The 22,906-nt window shown below is 44.3% G+C and overlaps 1 protein-coding gene across 2 annotated transcripts in view; it reads right to left on the reverse strand.

Annotated features, from left to right (window-relative positions):
* Positions 1-4,211: 4,211 nt before the first annotated feature.
* Positions 4,212-22,906, reverse strand: part of UBE2E1 (ubiquitin conjugating enzyme E2 E1) — a 62,173-nt gene continuing 43,478 nt past the window's right edge. For both annotated transcript variants that reach the window (XM_083405224.1, XM_083405225.1), the window contains exons 4-6: positions 20,016-20,148; positions 7,045-7,192; positions 4,212-5,137 (exon numbers count right to left, since the gene is read on the reverse strand). In XM_083405224.1, the coding sequence (XP_083261350.1) occupies positions 5,040-5,137; positions 7,045-7,192; positions 20,016-20,148 (379 nt within the window). In that variant the 3' untranslated portion in view covers positions 4,212-5,039. The remainder of the gene's footprint in view (positions 5,138-7,044; positions 7,193-20,015; positions 20,149-22,906) is intronic.

The raw sequence follows: 22,906 nt of genomic DNA on the forward strand, positions 1-22,906 counted from the left end.
TGCGTTTAGAGAATTATCCTTTCCGAGACACAGGAAATAATGGCACTGCTTCGCTCGGCACTTGCTCATTTGCTTTACTCTGTTCCTCTAACTTGGAAACAACCCTCTTAAGAATTATTCAGAGGCTAAAAGCGGCTGGAGGAAGTGGGGTTGTTTACAATAGAGAAAACAGGGTGTACTGACGCTTCTCAACTATTAGAATGCCTGCTCCAGAATACATCAAGCACTAATGGCTTGAAACCTCAGGCAGGTTGTTCCAGTGACAAACTGTTAAGGAAGTTCCGATTGCAAAAGGCGGTTAAAAGCAGGTGATCCAACCTTTAGTGTATCTGCAAAAAGGTGTGATAGATGAGTGTGTTAGATGTGAGACTGACAGCCTTCAAAAGGCCCCGAGGTTTAACTATGCAAACAATTCAGTGCTTCCAGTTTTATTTTTGGCACAATTGGTTTGCGCAAAAGGGAGTCACTGTGGCCTGAAGTGTTATCTGTAACTCTATAACTATCGTCAGTGCGCTCACAATTTAGCAGTCAGTTCACAGCTTCGAATGTCTTAAGATGCTGTCCAGAAGCAGAAGCAATCAGGAGCTGTGAGCCCATCAGGGGTACATCACCCTTACAGATGACACATACCAGTTTTCCCAAGGCAAGGGAGAATTGTATGAAAATGACATTGCTTTGGAGTTTGTTGGGAAGAGCTTTAAATATAGAGCTTACTGGTTTTTAAGAATAGCAGGGCAGTTTTGCAGCAGGGATCAGTGCATAGCATTTCCTTCCTCTACTGGCTCAAATTCTGGATTTGGTCTATCAAACTTTTGCTGTCTCGACTTCGGAGCTGTGCTCCTTCTATACAATTCCTCTTCCCCTCGCTATTGCTTATGGCATCTTTCTTAGAGCCAGCTGCCAAATTCAAAAGCCTCCCATTAGAGCCCCACCCCCCCAGACCACGGATGTGCTCTTGAGCGGTGCATATTTACAGCATGCAACAGGAATACTAACGCCCAGTTACCGTATTTTTCACCCTATAAAGGTAAAGGTACCCCTGCCCGTACGGGCCAGTCTTGACAGACTCTAGGGTTGTGCGCCCATCTCACTCAAGAGGCCAGGGGCCAGCGCTGTCCGGAGACACTTCCGGGTCACGTGGCCAGCGTGACATCGCTGCTCTGGCAAGCCAGAGCCGCACACGGAAACGCTGTTTACCTTCCCGCTAGTAAGCGGTCCCTATTTATCTACTTGCACCCGGGAGTGCTTTCGAACTGCTAGGTTGGCAGGCGCTGGGACCGAACAACGGGAGCGCACTCCACCGTGGGGATTCGAACCGCCGACCTTTCGATCGGCAAGCCCTAGGTGCTGAGGCTTTTACCCACAGTGCCACCCGCGTCCCTTTTTCACCCTACAGGGACATTTTATTTCCCCCCCAGGTGTGGGGCTGGGGCGGGGGAAGCCCGAGCTTCCCCAGTCCCCAGAACAGGCTGCTCTCCGCAAGTCGTGGGAGGGCTCCCGCGGCTTGTGCAGAGCTACCCGAAGCCTGGGCGCGACTGCTCAGCGCGCCCAAGCTTCGGGATGCAGGCAGCTCTCCGCAAGCCGTGGGAGCCTGGCGGGAACTCCTGCGGGCTCCCAAGGCTTGCAGATAGCTTCCTGAAGCCTGGAGAGCGAGAGGAGTCAGTGAGCACTGACCCCTCTCGCTCTCCAGGCTTCAGCGAAAGCCTGCATTCGCCCCATAGGACACACACACATTTCCCCTTCATTTTTGGAGGGGAAAAAGTGTGTCCTATAGGGCGAAAAATACGGTAGTCCAAAACAGAGAAAGTGACAGCATATCTGACAGAGGCACACAGTCAAAGCAAATTCCCTGATAGGCCTGTGCTACTGTTTAAAAATTTCAGTCATTTTAATAATTGCTCTGTACTGCTTTTTATTGGTTTTTGAATGCTTCTGTGTCATCGTACACTTCCCTGGTATTTTATGAGAGGGCTAAATACTTTCAGGCAGTGCTTTTTTCTAAAATAATAATAAATGCCTAGGGATACTCTCATTTTCCTGTTCATATTAAAATACTGCCCCTCAAGAGGCCAAAATTAAGATTCATAAAATGTTTAGGGGTCTGCGTCCCCCCAGGAAAAAACCACTGCTTTCAGGCATAAACAAACCATTTCTAAAAAGAACATGTGCCGAGTTGGAGACCCTGCGCCTTATTGCCTTTAGATTATAAACTTTGATGTAAAGGTGTAACCCGGGGAGGGGGCAGGGAGGCTGTGGCCCCTGGGCATATATTTTTTTGGGGCGCAATTAGGCGCCCCATGACAGGCACAGAGCCCCAGCAGGTGGGTTGCTGTAGTGGGCAGGTGGATGGAGGCAGCAGGCAAGGAGTCTGTCAGAGGTAGGCTCAGTTCACTCTCTGCATGGGCTCTGCCTGCGCCCCCCCCGGTGCATGCCCCCACCCCAGCTGCCCAGTCCACCAGGGGGCACACTTGCCCTACCCCAGGCTTCGGCAACTTATACGACACTGCTAATTTGATGTGTGCTGTTTTTCTGTCAGAATATACAGTGGTACCTTGGTTCTCAAACGCCTTGGTACTCAAACAACTTAGAACCTAAACACTGCAAACCCGGAAGTAAGTGTTCTGGTTTGCAAACTTTTTTCGGAAGCTGAATGTGCTCCATTTTGAGTGTTACACTTCCGTTTTGAGTGTTATGCTGAAGTTTGCCTGCGTTTGCTATTTATTTTGTGTTTTTGTTTTTGCAGCTTTTTTGTTTTGTTTTTGTGACTGTGTGGAACCCAGTTCTGCTACTGATTGATTTGTTGTGTGACTGCAGTACTGTACACTGTTTTTTGCTTTCATTTTATAGATCAGATCAATGGTCTTCTTAGATAGTAAAATTCATGTTAAATTGCTGTTTTAGCGGTTGTTTTTAAAAGTCTGGAACGGATTAATCGTTTTGCATTACTTTCTTTTAAAATAATTTTAATTAACCGGCCAATCAGATCACATTAATTCCAAATCACATTAGTTCCAAATTATACAGCCAAATTTTTAAAATTTTGTTGGGGGTATCCATACTTCAAGCTCCGAAAGGGATCCAAACATCACTCTTGCTGCTGCTTTAATTCTGTCCAGATAGTCTCTGTTATTTTCCTCATCTTCTTGTTGTTATCATATATTCCTTTCTTTGTGATCTCTGATAATCTTCACAAGCGGGTTGAAATCCTGTGTGGATTTTACACTCTCCAAGAGCCATGTCACATAAAGGACAAACGGCATTTCCACACCTCCGTACAGAACATTCCCACAGTCTGTCCGCTGATTTCCACAGGCCTGCCAGTCTGTCATCAATTTTCTCAGGGGGCCCTGCCAGGTCAAATTCACATTCCGATAACCATACATTCACATTCCGATGACCATGGTCCTCCCCCCCCTTGTCCTCCTGTGGGCAGGCCTGTCTTAACAAATCTCCATTTGTAACTGCGTCACAAAGCTCTCTTTCCATTCCCGATGTTCCCACCAGTCCTCTCTTTGATTAGTATTTATTTCCACACAGTTCTTAATCTCCTGCTTGTGATTAGTAATTTGCAACGATTCTTTCACTCTGGGGGGGAAGGGCTATTGGGTACTCACATAAGACAAAAGAAGAAAAGTTTTTTCCTCCCCCCCCCTTTCCGTTTCGCTCCGACATACCAATCTTTTAATGATGAGTCTTCTCTTGATTTATTGTCCAGCCCGTCGCTCCGCATCACAGTGATCCCATTATTTAGCAGTCTTTACTCCCGATCTTCACTTGAAGTATGTGCATTTGCTTCTATTTCCAATTATATATTTTGAGCTGATGCAAACCAGTGCGCGATCAGAGACAGCGTCCGGGAGAACCGACCTCACCCGAGGGCTTCGTGCCTAGTGCCCTCACCCCCTTCTTTCGAATCCGGGGGTGAATTATGGACACAGCAGGCAAGGTAGTGCCCCCCATTCCCTTGGGGGGCAAGGGAGGCTGCATACTCCCATATCAGCCTCTTAATTACCTTGTGTGGGTCAGAGAGATGTTATTGTCGGCCATCTTCCAATGCGCCCCCTGGTTTTGCATTACTTTCTATGGGAAAGCATGCCTTGGTTTTGGAACGCTTTGGTTTTGGAACGGACTTCCGGAACGGATTAAGTTTGAGAACCAAGGTACCACTGTACTAACCTTTATTTCAATTAGACAGAAGGAGAGGTGAGGGCTTTTTTTTTTGTACATATTTTTATTAGCACAGTAACAAATGCAGACTTAGGTAGCCCACAACATACAACCAATCCACTGAGTGACTCCTATTTCACGCCTTACAGTTAAACAGCTTAAGGTATTTCACTACAGGTTGCCCTAAGTCCTAGTTAAAACCTTTCGTTTTCACGAAGGTTAACTTGGCATAGAAAAATGAATATACATGAACTACTCCCCCTGTTCTAGGTGAGGCAACAAAACAGCCACCCCCCCCATAATTCAAACCAATGAGATGGCTGACTTTTAAAAGGGATCTGTTAAATACCAAATTCTCCCACCTCCCATGGGGAAAAAAAAGAAAATATTCCCAACATCTTTTTACAAAATAAAACCAAACTAAAAGAGAAGAAGCATATAGCGATTCTTCTTGAAAGAACTTTTACATAAATGCCAAATATATGTACCTGTACAAAATTAAGCTGTTTTTAATCTTTTACCTATCACAAGTTAACCAAACACCCGTTTCCTCCCCCCCCCCGCCCCTCCCATTGCCAAAGTAGTTTACATTCTTCTTGGTGCTATAATTCAGAGCTACTATTGCTGAACTAATGACAGTCTTTAAAATATGCTATTCCCCATTCTAGCTGACTACTGTAGCAAGATACCTTAAGTTACAACAACAAAATCTTAGGAAATAAAAGACTGAATAAAATCTGTTATAGAAATACCCTACTCTTTTCTCAGTTCCTCCCCTCTCCCTCCCCCCCCGTGTCCCCCCCCCTTCAAAATCATAAGCAGCTCTTTCCATCACAGACGATTTAACGCAAGGGTTGGAGAAAAATTCCAGTTTATGTAGCATATCTCTTCGTCCACTGTCTGGCCATTCTGTCATGCTCTGCTCTGTTAGTCATATATTGAGTAGCAATACTTCCAACCAGGGGATCAGCTGCAAAGGAAGGAAGAAAGTTCCAGCTCATCATTGAACTTTGGGGCAGGAAAAAGAAAGGAAATACAGTGGTACCTCGCAAGACGAATGCCTTGCAAGACGAAAAACTCATTTTTTGAGTTGCTTCGCAAGACGAAAACATCTTGCGCCTTTTTTTTAAAACCGTCAATGCATTCCTATGGGAAACCGTAAATGCACAGTGGTGCTTCGCAAGACGAAAAAATTCACAAGACGAAAAAACTCGCAGAACGAATTAATTTCGTCTTGTGAGGCACCACTGTATCACAAGAGAAGAGTTTAAATCCAATGGGGACTCAGAAAACCACCTGTTCAGTGACTGAACTGAAGTTTTAGTTGCAATTATTACTATTTTAGTATTTATGGTTTCTCCAGCCACATGTAGGGTCTACTGAACCCTGGAAACTTATTTCTTAGTAATTATACATAAGAACAGGCTGTTGGTATTTCTACAGATACAGCACACCTGTAATATTCATTCAAAACAAAAGAGATTTGCACCTTGAAAGAAGAAACCTTCTCGTATTCTTACACACTTAATTCATAAGAGGTTTTTTTCCAGATTCTTTTGTTGCTTCTCAGTCCATGGACCCTTTTATGTAATGTATCAAACATGTGCAACTCTTGTCACTGTGAATTTAGAATTCTAAATTTAAAATTGTTTGGAATATTTCAGATTCTAAATGTGTGTATTTCAGATTCTGCGGTCAGATTTTTCTATGCATATAGTCAGTGCTCCCCCCCCCCAAAAAAATGTTAAGGGGTACTCTCATTTTGACTCAAGAAAATCACCCTTTTATAGTTCAGATCAGGAAAAATAAATACAGCAAATGGACAAAAGTATGAAAATTCACAAAATGTTTAGGGGTATGCGTACCCCTGGGTCCCCCCAGAAGAAAAACACTAATTGTCAAGAAAGTGGTTCCTAATATAGTAGAGTGGGTGAGTCATGGCAAATGTTGATGTTAGAATGATTTGATGGACGCCAAAGTGAAAGATGAATGTCTTCCATGTGTAACTGTTCCATCAGAATTCATCAGCTGCATCTTCACACCTGTTCCTGCTTGGACTACTGCAATGCACTCTGCGTGGGGCTACCTTTGAAGGTGACCTGGAAACTACAACTAATCCAGAATGCAGCAGCTAGACTGGTGACTGGGAGCGGCCGCCGAGACCATATAACACCGGTCTTGAAAGACCTACATTGGCTCCCAGTACATTTCCGAGCACAATTCAAAGTGTTGGTGCAGACCTTTAAAGCCCTAAACGGCCTCGGTCCAGTATACCTGAAGGAGTGTCTCCACCTCCATCATTCAGCCTGGATGATGAGCTGAGGTCCAGCTCCAAGGGCCTTCTGGCGGTTCCCTCCCTGTGAGAAGTGAGGTTACAGGGAACCAGGCAGAGGGCCTTCTTGGTAGTGGTGCCCGCCCTCTAGGGTTCCCATCAGATGTCAAGGAAATAAACTATCTGACATTTAGAAGACATCTGAAGGCAGCCCTGTTTAGGGAAGTTTTTAATGTTTGATGTTTGATTATGTTTTAAATATTCTGTTGGGAGCCACCCAGAGTGGCTGGGGAAACCCAGCCAGATGGGCGGGGTACAAATAATAAATTCTTATTCTTATTCTTATTTTACTTGAATAAACCCAAGGCAGTATTTGTGTAACTGATCTGAAGGTAGAACCATGTATACATGCATTCTGAAAAGCATGTGCGGAACAATGTAAGTTATTCAATCTGAAGCCAATTTGCAAAAAAATTGAAACTCTCTCTCTCTCTCTCTCTCTCTATATATATATATAAAATGAATAAAAGAGGAAGATGCTCTGAACCTAATCCTGCTGCAGAACAGAGATTCTCTCACCCACTGCCCCGTTTTGGCTGCCTTACCAGGATTGCAGTCTGTGAGAAGTGAGCAGATAGAAAGAAGGACTTTAGAAATGGTTAACGCTGGACTCCAGTTGTCTTTTAAGATGTCCAGGCAAATCACCCCTTGGCTGTTAATGTTACAGTGATAGATTCTTGTCCGAAAGGTAACCTGCAAGAGAAAAAAGAAACACACACACACAAATCAATGGTTATAGCCTCTTCAACTCAAAAATGACCCAGCCATAAATAGCTTTCTGTCTGGGATTTTCCAGACAGGCCCTCTAGCATTTCTCTCATTAGAACTCAAGCACCGAGTTTGTTGGCGATGGTGACTATCATATTACCTCCATATATATATATATATATATATATATATATGCTTTCGTAGATTTTCACGGGTACAGGAATGCAGGTTTTGGTGTCCTCGGGTGTCTTCCCGTGTAAAAGTTGGGGTGTCTAGGCGACGTTTCGACGAGGTCTCACTCGTCATCTTCAGGCTGGTGCTTTCGGCTTCTTGTTACTGGAACAGAGCAGGATCTCAGTGTTTGAGTTCCTATAAATACTGTTGAGGAGGTGTGGTGTATAGCCTCCAATGTTCTGGGCAGAGAGGAGGTTCCCAGGCTAGTGTGCCTTTTCTTCTTTTGTTCCTTAATTACTTGAGGGATATCTTGAGTGATTTCTTGAGTGATTTCCTGAATCCCACTTAGGTGGGTCATTAGGTGTGGATTAGTTGCTAAAGCCTTCGTGTCTTGAACTCTTGAACTTTGTGAAGAGTTTTTCTGAGAAGATGGCTGTACTGCACTTGGTTGTGCTCTGGCTTGGCTTCGTGTATAGGGGCGAGCTGTGGTTTTGTGGCCTGTGCCAGCCAGATCTGTGTAGGGATTGCAGGGGGGTGCAGCATCCGGAGGTGCCACCCTGGTTTGGCTACTGGATGGTGTCTGTAATTTATCTGTGGAGAGGGTCTGGGTTTGGGTCTGGTGTGGTTGATTGGTGATGGCGTTCTGTGTGCCTCTGGATCTGGTGTCAGATTTTGTGGGGAGGGCTAATTTCCAGATGTCTGGCAAGCGGGATGTGTCGTCACGCTTGTTCATGTTGTGAGGGTGTTTCTCTATCTCGATGGCTTCCATGATTATTCTCTTGTGGTGATGTTCCATGTTAAAGAGCAATTTGGAATCTGCAAAATTAATTTCGTGTCCTGTTTCTTTCATGTGTTGGAAAAGAGAGGAAGTTTTTTCTTCTTTTTTGACGGCATTCTTGTGTTCTGCGATACGTGCATTTATTCGTCTGTTTGTTTGTCCAATGTACGTGGCTGGGCAGACTTTGCAGGGTATTTCATAGACCCCTTGGTTTTCCAACTGAATTTTATCCTTGGGGTTTCTGAGGATATTGGCTATTTTTTGGTTGGTGCAAAAGGCTGTTTTGATATTGTGTTTATGGAGGATTTTGCTAATTTTATCTGTAGTGCCCTTGATATAAGGAAACTTTGGCTCAGATATGTTGACGACACCTTTGTAATTTGGCCACACGGGAAGGAAAAACTGGATAGCTTCCTCACACATCTCAACAGCCTACACCCCAAAATACAATTCACTATGGAAATAGAAACCAACAACCAACTTCCCTTCCTTGACGTCCTAATCTACAAAAAACCTGATGGCTCCCTAGGACACACTATCTACCGGAAAAAAACACACACCAACCGCTACTTACATGCACAATCACACCACCACCCTGCACAAATAAACTCCGTAGCCAAGACTCTCATCTCCAGAACCAAACGCCTGGCTGACGAAGACCACTTGACAACTGAGTTACAGAATCTCTCAAATGTGTTAATTGCCAATGGATACCAGCAAAACAGGGTTACGAAGCTAATCCAAAAAGAAACACCCCCCAAAAACCAAGACACAGAAGAAAACAATGGCATAGCCCTCCTTCCTTATATCAAGGGCACTACAGATAAAATTAGCAAAATCCTCCATAAACACAATATCAAAACAGCCTTTTGCACCAACCAAAAAATAGCCAATATCCTCAGAAACCCCAAGGATAAAATTCAGTTGGAAAACCAAGGGGTCTATGAAATACCCTGCAAAGTCTGCCCAGCCACGTACATTGAACAAACAAACAGACGAATAAATGCACGTATCGCAGAACACAAGAATGCCGTCAAAAAAGAAGAAAAAACTTCCTCTCTTTTCCAACACATGAAAGAAACAGGACACGAAATTAATTTTGCAGATTCCAAATTGCTCTTTAACATGGAACATCACCACAAGAGAATAATCATGGAAGCCATCGAGATAGAGAAACACCCTCACAACATGAACAAGCGTGACGACACATCCCGCTTGCCAGACATCTGGAAATTAGCCCTCCCCACAAAATCTGACACCAGATCCAGAGGCACACAGAACGCCATCACCAATCAACCACACCAGACCCAAACCCAGACCCTCTCCACAGATAAATTACAGACACCATCCAGTAGCCAAACCAGGGTGGCACCTCCGGATGCTGCACCCCCCTGCAATCCCTACACAGATCTGGCTGGCACAGGCCACAAAACCACAGCTCGCCCCTATACACGAAGCCAAGCCAGAGCACAACCAAGTGCAGTACAGCCATCTTCTCAGAAAAACTCTTCACAAAGTTCAAGAGTTCAAGACACGAAGGCTTTAGCAACTAATCCACACCTAATGACCCACCTAAGTGGGATTCAGGAAATCACTCAAGAAATCACTCAAGATATCCCTCAAGTAATTAAGGAACAAAAGAAGAAAAGGCACACTAGCCTGGGAACCTCCTCTCTGCCCAGAACATTGGAGGCTATACACCACACCTCCTCAACAGTATTTATAGGAACTCAAACACTGAGATCCTGCTCTGTTCCAGTAACAAGAAGCCGAAAGCACCAGCCTGAAGATGACGAGTGAGACCTCGTCGAAACGTCGCCTAGACACCCCAACTTTTACACGGGAAGACACCCGAGGACACCAAAACCTGCATATATATATATATATATATATATATATGTGTTGCTGCTCACAGAGAGGCATTCTCTTTTTAATGTCCTGCTATAGCCTTTAGTCAAACAGGGTTCTTCCTAAGACCAAGGACTAAAAACAAATCCACGTTCCATGATACCTCCAAGTTTATCTCAACAAAGCACTATCAGTTCTTAGATTTTACATTCATGGGTGAGTGAATATAGTTAAAATGATTTATATGGTGCTGGAGGAGACTCTTGAGAGTCCCATGGACTGCAAGAAGATCAAACGCATCCATTCTGAAGGAAATCAGCCCTGAGTGCTCACTGGAAGGACAGATTGTGAAGCTGAGGCTCCAATACTTTGGCCACCTCATGAGAAGAGAAGACTCCCTGGAAAAGACCCTGATGTTGGAAAGATGGAGGGCCCAAGGAGAAGGGGACGACAGAGGACGAGATGGTTGGACAGTGCTCTCAAAGCTACCAGCATGAGTTTGACCAAACTGCGGGAGGCAGTGGAAGACAGGAGTGCCTGGCATGCTCTGGTCCATGGGGTCACAAAGAGTCGGACATGACTAAACAACTAAACAACAACAACAAAATACAGGGACTACCGCTTGCCATCTCAACTAATTATTTCTGCCAAACTGACACAAAGACAGGCTGTTGTTGTTTTTTGGAGGTCTGCTAAAAGACAAAGAATTTCATATCCTAAAAAGCAGATGCCTACACAGCAGGGTGAATTTCATTTCCTGCCTACCTATCATTCTGTTTCCCCTAATCTTCCAAGCACTTAAGATGGAGGCGCTCTGAACAGCCCCAGGCAAGATGAATCTCACTTGAGCTCTCCCATATGCATCCATTTATGAGCAAAACTATTTTAAGAGTGTTTTTTTTCTTTCTTTTAGGGGGCGGCCGGAAAGATTTTTCCCCTTTGACCACTGTAGCAGCAAGGTCTAAACGGAGGACATTGGCCCTTGTACAAATCACTAATCTGTCTTGATCTATTGTTAAAAATGGAATGTCATCTTCAAAGTTAGATTAGCAGGCATTTCCCCACTGCTTTGGCTACTGAGTTAATAAGACTTGTCTTTTAGTAAATTACAAAAAAAGGGGGGCCATGCTGCCCCAAAATAATAATGGCTGTATAATCAACTTAAGCATCTCTTTAACATACATCTGTTTGGACCTGATGTGTGTGGCATTTCTCAACTTGCTAAAATGGTTAATTTCTTCAAGTTACATTATTCTCTCAATATCATCCCACCTGGCTTTGTCTCTAGAGAAGAATCATAACACAGAGACTCTTCAGTAGTTTCCTCCACACTCAGCCCCAGCCAAAAGTGTTACAGCAAATTTGTTGCTGATGCTCTGATAGCCCTGCTTTGCTGGAAGCACTGGAATCTGGAGTCTACTCTTACACACCTGTATTGGGAGCTGTCAAGAAAATTTGGGGTGACTGGAAAGATGCCAAATGAAGAATCAACCTCACATAGGCCAGGCTGTGAATTCCCCCTGGCTCACTTGGTGCCTGGGTTCATTCTGAGCAAGCAGGCACTAAATAAAATGGGAAGACAGGCGAACTAATGCCAGTGTACTGGAAGAAGCAAAGGTCACCAGTGTTGAACATTCTTCAACATCAACTTTGCTGGACTGGTCATGTTGTGCGGATGCCTGATGATCGTCTTCCAAAGCAACTACTCTATTCCAAACTTAAAAATGGAAAGCGTAATGCCAGTGGGTCAACAAAAAAGGTTTAAAGACTTTCTCAAGGCAAATCTTAAAAAATGTAGTACACTTCGGGTTACAGACTCCGCTAACCCAGAAGTAGTACCTCGGGTTAAGAACTTTACCTCAGAATGATCAGAATGAGAACAGAAATCATGCGCTGGTTGCGCGGCGGCAGCGGGAGGCCCCATTAGCTAAAGTGATACCTCAGGTCAAGAACGGTTTCACGTTAAGAACAGACCTCTGGAACAAATCAAGTTCGTAACAATAGGTACCACTGTATAAACGCTGACAACTCGGAAATGTTGGCCTACGGACGCTCCAACTGGAGAACAGCCTTTACCAAAGGTGTCATGGGCTTTGAAGACTCAAACTCAGGACGCAAGGGAGAAACGTGCTAAGAGGAAGGCACGCTTGGCAAATCCACACCGTGATCAACTCCCACCCGGAAACCAATGTCCCCACTGTGGAAGGACATGTGGATCCAGAATTGGCCTCCACAGTCACTTATGGACTCATTGTTAAAACCGTGTTTATGGAAGGCAATCTTACTCGGCTACGAGTGATTGCCAAAGGAGAAGAAGAAGAAATAAAATAAAATACACACAACTTGGATTTGACATGCTGTATTAGTGCTTTGTTAAGTGACTGGCTTTTATGTGCTTCAAAAGCCCGGCTCTCTAACCTATACAAAATGACTGGGTAACAGAATGTCTACAATCAGCATCTGAAGCATGAGAAAATCTCAGACCCGCTATTTATTTTCCAGGGAAAGTCCTGGCTCTACAGAAGCCGTCCTGGTTTCTGATTTGATCCTGGAATGTCCCACTTTTCCTTAGGACACCCCTGTTTTCATTGGAGAAATGTTGGACGCTTTGGAGTTATGTGACCCCCGAGGCAAGGAAATAAGTAACTGTACAACCTTTAGAAGACATCCGATGGCAGCCCTGTATAGGGAAGGTTTTTAAAAAATGTTTTATTATGTTTTTATATGTTGGAAGCTACCCAGAATAGAGGATGATGGTGACTGAATAGAACACCCCTATTTTCACCTGAGAATTGTTGGAGGGTTATGCATTTATTACAAGTTATAAATGGGAAATAGTTAAAATAGGTGCTTCTAAAATTCATGATTTTGTGACTTCAATACATGCAAATGCTGATGAAGTCTCTATCCCCTACTTTACTGAAAAATCCCCAAACTTTACTGAAATACAGACCCTGCCTGCATGGATCTCTGCTAAAGTGATTCCTGAACTCTGCTCCAAATAGTGAAATTAAGTTTCATGTTTTGAACCCAGTATAATTTATGGAGCTATTACTAGTCTAATGGTTTTATCACCAGTGTGAGAACTATTATTCTTCCTTGGAAACTAATTAGAATAGTCACAAGAATAAGGCTGAGCGTCAACATTAATGGCGAGCTGCTGCCCTCTTGTGGCAACTCTCTTTATTACATTCAGATTTACACAGGTTTAAAAGGTGCACTGGGATTGCTGCAGCAATAATCTATCATTACTTTCCTCGGTTTCCGAGGCCGCAGAAGAACCACCATGTAATTTACAGTGCACCTATGCACCACATGCCTGCTGCAGACAGTTGCCTGATTAAAGAACAGAAATTGGTAACCTTTTGCCACAAATGTCAATGTCCACGGGAGAATTTCTCATTAGACATTTCAAGCGCACTTTTCATTTTATCTGTCACATTTTACCACATTCTTCCTCCGGGGACTCGAGAGCAGGATACATGACTTAATTTGTGCTCTTGTTTCTGAAGCAGCTACTCTACATAGGGATGACAAAGTACAGAAATTGGAAGGCCGGGTAGCAAAGCGTCTGCCCATAAAAGGAACACTTGGCTCCTGCAGAAAAACTTGTGTGTGGACTCAGACTGAGGCTTAGACATCACACAAATGTTGTTGTTGTTTAGTCGTGTCCGACTCTTCATGACCCTATGGACCAGAGCACGCCAGGCACTCCTGTCTTCCACTGCCTCCTGCAGTTTGGTCAAACCCATACTGGTAGCTTCGAGAACACTATCCAACCATCTCGTCCTCCGTCGTCCCCTTCTCCTTGTGCCCTCCATCTTTCCCAACATCAGAGTCTTTTCCAGGAAGTCTTCTCTTCTCATGAGGTGGCCAAAGTATTGGAGCCTCAGCTTCAGGATCTGTCCTTCCAGTGAGCACTCAGGGCTGATTTCCTTAAGAATGGATGCGTTTGATCTTCTTGCAGTCCATGGGACTCTCAAGAGTCTCCTCCAGCACCATAATTCAAAAGCATCAATTCTTTGGCGACCAGCCTTCTTTATGGTCCAGCTCTCACTTCCATACATCACTACTGGGAAAACCATAGTTTAACTATACAGACCTTTGTTGGCAAGGTGATGTCTCTGCTTTTTAAGATGCTGTCTAGGTTTGTCATTGCTTTTCTCCCAAGAAGCAGGCGTCTTTTAATTTCGTGGGTGCTGTCACCATCTGCAGTGATCATGGAGCCCAAGAAAGTAAAATCTCTCACTGCCTCCATTTCTTCCTCTTCTATTTGCCAGGAGGTGATGGGACCAGTCACACAAATACACATGCCTAAAAGTATACATCTGTATCTGTATCTCTGTATCTATATATGACAGGCTGCATTGAATTTGGAGAACTCAGCAGATTCCTGTCTTAAGATGATTGTGATCTGCTGAATCTGGGAACCCTGCCAGTCACACCAGCTGCTGCAAAGGTGGAGGGAAGAAGAAAACTACCGTATTGGCTCAAATATAAGCCACCCCACAAATAAGCTGCACCTTTAAAATTGAAGGGGGGAAAGAAAAAAAGACAATACCTGTACAACTTCCGGGGGGGGGGGGGAGAGCCGTGCTGCCTTGCTGCCCATAAGGTTGTGAATGTAAGCTGCACTTTAACTTTTCACGGTCAGAATTGGGGGGGGGGGGGAGGTGTGGCTTATATTCGTGCCAATACGGTAGTATGAGGAGCAGAATTGGGTGGGTAGTAAAAAGCTTGTTTGTTTCCTCTCCCCTCCACTAACTGCATGCATGATGCCTGGTTTGCAATAAGTGGAGAAGTGTTATGTAACTCCAAACACACGTTTCAAACTCCACAGTGGAAAAAGCCTTGAGTTTTTGTGGAGTGAGATTAAAGCACTCACGTCTTGCCTACTTCTGCATCCCCACCCCCAAAGAAAAAGCCCCTGTAAAAAAGGCGTATGACCGTCTGTGTGGAGGGGGGGTGTATACTGTTACATGTGTATGCCTGTAACACAATTTGGGTTTCCTTAAAGCCTTAAGCGCTTGCTTGCACAGATGCCTGGAGCAGTCTACTCAAACATATGCTTGGGGGCAATGTGCAATACATGTAGCATGAAACTAAACTGGATGACGTCGTCTGGAATAAGTCTCCCAGAAACTGCATTAACTCCACAAAAGTATTTTTATGCGCCACAATGAAGTTGTCAGATATCCAGAAAGTTTCTATCATGGTCCAGTCTCCAGGCTAACTTTGATTCTGGATGTATTGGGTCCAAGAATAGAATAGCTCAACTCTGTCGAGATCTCCCAGCACTCAGAACATACCTCCAATATCTCTCCTCTCCTGTTGGGATAGCTCAGTCAGCAAAGCATGAGTCTCTTAACCTCAGGGCTGAGGGTTCGAGCCCCACTTTGGGCAAAAGATTTCTGCATTGCGGGAGGGGGGGGGTTGGAGAAGATGACCCCTCGTGGTCCCTTCCAACTCTACAATTCTAAGAAGGTAGTTTACCTGTCTGCAGAGGTGAGCAGGGTCGGCACATCCCATTTCACTGCTTGCCACTCCCCCTCCACCACTGGCAAAGAATTTCAGGAGAGAGGGCAAGATCTCACCCAAAATTGGCTCCAGTGGTGGTGTGCCATTCCGGAGACTTCTGTCACCTGAGGTGGCAACATCCCCCCCTGCCTAATGGCTGCACTGGCCCTGGAGGTGAGGCAGCAAAATTCAGGATTAAGTAATTAAGTAATACGGGTTGGATCCAGCCTATGTTAACTGAATGCAGGTTATCCAGCCACGATAAGAAAATTTTGTCCATTGTATGATTATTTTCCACCTAGTCCTTTTGACACTTTGGCACACCCTCTTTGCAAAATTTGAGCATTCCAAAATGCAGACACGTTTTCACTCTCGCAAGATGGAATGTAATGACTTCGGCTGTTGCTTTCAAAAAAATTCCGCTGGGGAAATGGTTCTTTCCATGTGGAGATGACAGTATTGAGTCAGTGGCTCATGTGCCTCTGGCCTGCCCTCTTTCTAAAGATTTGAGGAGTGAGGTTATTACCCCTCTACTATTGTCCATGCCAGGTCACTCAACATTGCTACTGTGTCCTTCCTTCTAGCAGATCAAGATGATCAGGTGACAGCAAAAACTGCAAGATTTTTAGCAGGGGCAATTAGAATAAGATATATTATTTGATTAGGGACGCGGGTGACGCTGTGGGTAAAACCTCAGCGCCTAGGACTTGCCGATCGTCAGGTCGGCGGTTCGAATCCCCACGGCGGGGTGCGCTCCCTTTGCTCGGTCCCAGCGCCTGCCAACCTAGCAGTTCGAAAGCACCCCCAGGGGCAAGTAGATAAATAGGGATCGCTTACTAGCGGGAAGGTAAACGGCGTTTCCGTGCGCTGCGCTGGCTCGCCAGATGCAGCTTGTCACGCTGGCCACGTGACCCGGAAGTGTCTCTGGACAGCGCTGGCCCCCAGCCTCTTAAGTGAGATGGGTGCACAACCCTAGAGTCGGACACGGCTGGCCCGTACAGGCAGGGGTACCTTTACCTTATATTATTTGTTTATTGATGTAAACCCACAAAATGTATTCCCTAGAGCATGGGTAGGCAAACTAAGGCCCGGGGGCCGGATCTGGCCCAATCGCCTTCTAAATCTGGCTCGCGGACGGTCCGGGAATCAGTGTGTTTTTACATGAGTAGAATGTGTCCTTTTATTTAAAATGCATCTCTGGATTATCTGTGGGGCATAGGAATTCAATCATATTTTTCTTCAAAATATAGTCCGGCCTGAGGTTTGAGGGATAGTGGACTGGCCCCATGCTGAAAAAGTTTGCTGACCCCTGTCCTAGGAGTTAAGTTTTTACCTCTATCTTCAGTACGTTTTATTTTGTTGATAGTGGCTGATATAAATAAAAATTATTCTGCTTTAAAAATTTGACCCACCAGAGCAACTTCTCATTTATTGCCATGATAGTTAAACACTGATTTGGTCTCACCTTCTCAGTGTTCGTATAAAAAACACACAGTGTCTTTCACAAGCATATTCTGTAGCCCGCACAAGGCCAGCGTAGGCCACAATACAGAAATGTCTGACCCCCCTTTAAGGAAAATGGTTGCTGGTTGATCCAGAGATGTAGCAGGACAGGGGAATCAGCTACATTACTAAAGTAACAGAGATCTGAATGCGCTATAAACATGCAACACCAGATGGCGCCAGAGAGCAGGCAATTTTAAAGCGCCGTTTTCCATAGAGATTTTTTCTTTTGTTAAAACAATCTAATTTCTAGCCACACACAGAAAGAACAAGGATATGGTTTGAATGCTTTGCCTGTAGACTTATAAATCATTTAATGTGTCAATACGAATGAAAGTCGTTAAAATTGCAGTTGTTGTTTAAGGGATTGTTATTTTGACTGGAGTGTAACTGAAATTAATAAGATTTTAGAAAGAAGAAATAAAGTAAATCATCAAACCATCAATTCTAATACACGGGGGGCCACCTAAATTCTATAATTTGGCACCTGAATGATTGGTATTAGTAACTGTATTATAATTTGGCATTGTTATAATGAGGCTATGACTGAAAACTAATTAAAATTATTATCAAAAATAAAACCATCTAATTTCTAACTTATGTATAGTGTTTCCCCCCTGTGTTTAGATCCACCCAGGGTCCATTCATTTGGATTAGAGTCAGAAGATACAAGGCTTAAGCAGGGGTGATTAAACCATTCATTCAAAATTTACTTATTTCTGTCTTGAGACTCAGCTAGATTAGTAAAGAAAAAACACTTTATATGAATTATAACACGGTGACACCTGATGGCGCTGTGGAGTCTTGTCTTTTGCCAACGGGATTTCCCTTTATGAAGTTTACAACGTGTTTAACTGAATCACTTTTTTAATGTGTCTAGATCCAACCTTGTTTTCTGAAGTATGGTAACATCCCTGGAAGGTTGCAGAAGGCCAAGGAAAAATCTACACAGAATAAGATTTCAATGTCACACATGGAATACCTCCCATCTCACGCAGCAGAAGATATTTGTGTGAGAATTTAAGAATCCCGATTTAGAATTGGGGTCGGGGGGAGAATACAGCAAAGATTATAATCCAGTATTTTGTTACACAATGAGGACACCAGAAACATTAATAAAATTAGGATTAACTAAAAATTTGAAAGCCTTTTGCTAAATTAGGTCTTTCTTAACTGAGTAAATTATTTATCGAGTGCTGTGTTTTATTGACCAGGCAACTGCATTTTCAAAGGCAATTAACAAGATATATCGTTTTAAAGCGCAGCTATTTCAGAGTTTTTGAAGAAGCTTGGGATCCTAATAGATGAAGCGCACTGTTTAAATGCTTTTTATAGTACTATTGTAAACAACAGTTTAAAAATAAAATGAAAAACAAGAGTTCAGAGCATTTGAAAGGGATTTTTTAAAAAAAATAAAAATTGTAAAAATCATTTTTGTGAAATATCAATGAACATGATTTAAAGGCGCAAACTGAATAGAAAGATTACAAAAGTAGCCAACAGCAACAAGTTATTGCTGTTTGTAACTAACATATAAGCAGTTTTTGTCTGACTTGAACTATGGAACTGGATCTTTGCTTGCCAAACCTACGGGAATTATAGAAAAGATGTCTTCCAAAATGTGAAATATGTTAGTGAATAAGACAGCAGAGACTACATATTAAGCCACAACGGAAATAATAAATGGAAAAATACCGGAATGTGAGGGTAGCGAAGTGCTTTGTAGTTATACAAGGCTAAATCCATCTTTGCTGTTGAAGCAAAGAGTAAGAAAACACAAAACAAAATGGCACTTCAAGGGTAATCTAATATCTCAAAACACCTTCATGCCGTTGCGGTCCTACTTTGTCCGATATGGCAGGCAAAGGGTACAATGGTCCTGTGTGAGTGTATGGAGGAGGGTGGAGGAAGGATGGCGGCTAACATGGTTGAATCCTGACAAGACAGAAGTACTGTTTTGGGGGGACAGGGGGCTGATGGGTGTGGGGGACTCCCTGGTCCTGAATGGGGCAACTGTGCCCCTGAAGGACCAGGCATGCAGCCTGGGAGTCACTGTGGACTCACAGCTGTCCATGGAGGCGCAGGTCAATTCTGTGTCCAGGGCAGCTGTCTCCCAGCTCCATCTGGTATGCAGGCTGAGACCCTACCTGCCAGCAGACTGTCTCGCCAGAGTGGTGCATGCTCTGGTTATCTCCGGCTTGGACTACTGCAATGACCCAGAAACTACAACTAATCCAGAAGGTGGCAGCTAGACTGGTGACTGGGAGCGGCCGCCGAGACCACATTACACCGGTCTTGAAAGACCTACATTGGCTCCCAGTACGTTTCCGAGCACAATTCAAAGTGTTGGTGCTGACCTTTAAAGCCCTAAACGGCCTCGGTCCAGTATGCCTGAAGGAGCGTCTCCACCCCCATCATTCAGCCCGGACACTGAGGTCCAGCTCCAAGGGCCTTCTGGCAGTTCCCTCCCTGTGAGAAGTGAGGTTACAGGGAACCAGGCAGAGGGCCTTCTTGGTAGTGGTGCCCGCCCTCTAGGGTTCCCATCAGATGTCAAGGAAATAAACTATCTGACATTTAGAAGACATCTGAAGGCAGCCCTGTTTAGGGAAGTTTTTAATGTTTGATGTTTGATTATGTTTTAAATATTCTGTTGGGAGCCACCCAACAGGGGTATAAATAAATAAATAAAAAATAAATTATTTCTTCTTATTATTATTACTACATACCTGCTTTCCCGAAGACAGCACCTGTGGCCACCGCAAACTCTTATGGGACCCCCTCCAGTCATGTGAGCCCGCACGCCACATTTTTTGTTTAGGTGTATTGTAAGGAAAGAGGTGGCCTTCAGCCACTCACTCACTTTCCCAGAATGCCCTCTGATTCCCAGAGATATTATGGGTATGCCTCGGAATACCTGTTTACCGTGGACCAACAAGTGGGAGCATCGCACACTGGAAGCAAACATTAACCGTGCATCACATTTCTTACCTTTGGAGGCTTGAAAGGGTATTCTGGTGTAAATGTGATATCGAGGAAGAAAACTCCGCCTTCGTATACTGAGCCCGGAGGTCCTAAGATAGTCGATCTCCATTCATAGATGTTGTCACCCTTGGGGCCAGCACTGTGAAGTCACAAGGGGAGACCTTTACTGAGATTTGCCTCTAATATTTAAGAAAAACAGTTCCATTTCCACAAAGGATGCAGGATATAAAATTAAGGCTGTAATACAGGCACTGACAACAGTGCAGGGCACGGCTTGAGGGAAGATTGCATCTAAGCAGATTTCAGCTGTGGTGATGTTGAGGATGGAAGAGCAGGGAAATATTGCTGCTCCCATGGGCGTAGTCAGGATTTATGTTGGTGGGGGGCAGAACCAAGCTGTTAGTTAAGTATTCTTATTTATTGATTTAATTTGGGGGAGGCAGCTGCCCCCCCCCCACGCTCATGGTTCCTCCTTCAAAGTACCGTATTTTTCGCTCTATAAGACGCACCAGACCACAAGACGCACCTAGTTTTTGGAGGAGGAAAACAAGAAAAAAAATATTCTGAATCTCAGAAGCCAGAACAGCAAGAGGGATAGCTGCGCAGCGAAAGCAGCAATCCCTCTTGCTGTTCTGGCTTCTGTGATAGCTGCGCAGCCTGCATTCGCTCCATAAGACGCACACACATTTCCCCTTACTTTTTAGAAGGGGAAAAGTGAGTCTTATAGAGCAAAAAATACGGTAAGTAAAAGGCACAGGGACAAGTGATTTAAGTATTCAGCAGCACGCACCATCAGTAAAACATACAATTTTCAGAAGTTTTGCTTTATGGGATAGAGAACTATTACTTTCTATGTGAACAGATAATATAAAACAACAAAACTTCTCTATTTTCCCCAAAAATGAACACCCAATACGATTTTTCCCAAGCCAATAAATAACAGAACAGTGAAGAAAACAAACAAAAAACCCAAACCTACTAACTGCCAGATCCTAAACCTCTTAAGAAATTAAAACACTACCTAAGGAGCAAATAGGAGGCTTGGTAATTTTGTTTTCGCTGAATACATACTATCCTAGAAAGTTATCGTTGTTGCTACTGAATTTATGAATGGCCTTTCACATATGTACCAAATAAATTAACGAGTATACAATTTTTAAAAAATTAAATACACCCACTCCTCAGGATAGGCTTAAAATCAGAATCCTTGCTAATGGGTTCACTGAATTAAGACGCAAGCTGAGAAATTTTTAGGCATTTGAAGCGGTAAATTAGCGAGTGATGCTTTTTCCATCAGTGGGATGTAATAATGATGGGAGAAGCTTCACATTCTGGATTTCCTCCCATCACATAAATACACTGCCATCCCTTGTCATTGGCAAAGAAAGACAGAGGCCAAGTAACAACAACAAATTGTTGATTGGTTGCATTTATTTCCTACGTAGCATGACGGAGCTCTAGGAGGCATGCATGGGGTTTCTGTGTAAGCACTGACCAAACAAAGCAAGATTGGTGCTTCATGCACCTTCATCATCAAAATCATTGATTTATACCCGGCCCATCTGGCTGGGTTTCTCCAGCCACTCTGGGCGGCTTCCAACAAAGTATTAAAAATACAATAAAACATCAAACATTAAAAACTTCCCTAAACAGGGCTGCCTTCAGATGTCTTCTAAAAGTCAGATAGTTGTTTATATCCTTGACATCTGATGGGAGGGCGTTCCACACAGGCGGGCGCCACTACCGAGAAGGCCCTCTGCCTGGTTTCCTGTAGCTTTGCTTCTCGCAGTGAGGGAACCCCCAGAAGGCCCTCGGAGCTGGACCTCAGTGTCCAGGCTGAATGATGGGGGTGGAGACACTCCTTCAGGTATACTGGGCTGAGGCCATTTAGGGCTTTAAAGGTCAGCACCACCACTCTGAATTGTGCTCAGAAACATACTGGGAGCCAATGTAGGTCTTTCAGGACCGGTGTTATGTGGTCTCAGCAGCCACTCCCAGTCACCAGTCTAGCTGCCACATTCTGGATTAGTTGTAGTTTCTGGGTCACCTTCAAAGGTAGCCTCATGTAGAGCGCATTACAGTAGTCCAAGTCGGAGTTAACTAGAGCATGTGCCACTCTGGCAAGACAGTCTGGGGGCAGGTAGGGTCTCAGCCTGCGTCCCAGATGGAGCTGGTAGACAGCTGCCCTGGACACAGAATTGACCTGTGCCTCCATGGACAGCTGTGAGTCCACAATGACTCCCAGGCTGCACACCTGGTCCTTCAGGGACACAATTACCCCATTCAGGACCAGTGAGTTCTTCAGACTTGACTATGGACCAAGAGTACTTTATAGAGGAAGTATGAGGAGAGCTGCAAGGCAGAAGCCAACTTACAGGCTGAACATACATTTTTGAAATGGAACACAACAGCTAAGATACAGTCACGCCTTGGGTTACAGACGCTTCACGTTGCGTGTTTTCGGGTTGCGCACCGAACTGAACCCGGAAGTACCGGAACGGATTACTTCCGGGTTTTGGCACTCACGCATGCGCAGAAGCACTAAATTATGCTTTGCGCATGCGCAGAAGCGCCGAATCGTGATCCGCGCATGCGCGGACACAGCACTGCGGGTTGCTAACGTGCCTCCCGCATGGATCATAATCGCAACCCGACTATCCACTGTACTTTACTTTCAATAGCCTTCCCTCTCTTGAAAACTTCACAGTGAACTCAAGCTTGGAACATCAACAGTCCTTTTCCCATGTACCCTAAAGACTCATGATACTCCGCATCTCTCCGTTAATTATTTCTCTGCGTCTTGTTCCAGATCTATATACTCTCTGAAGTTACTGGAGATGTAATGGGCTGTAAACATTACTTTACTTGCACGATCAGCCTTGACAGACACCAGGGCT

Source organism: Podarcis tiliguerta (assembly GCF_965153285.1).
Source record: "Podarcis tiliguerta genome assembly, chromosome: 12".
Lineage (NCBI taxonomy): Eukaryota > Metazoa > Chordata > Lepidosauria > Squamata > Lacertidae > Podarcis > Podarcis tiliguerta.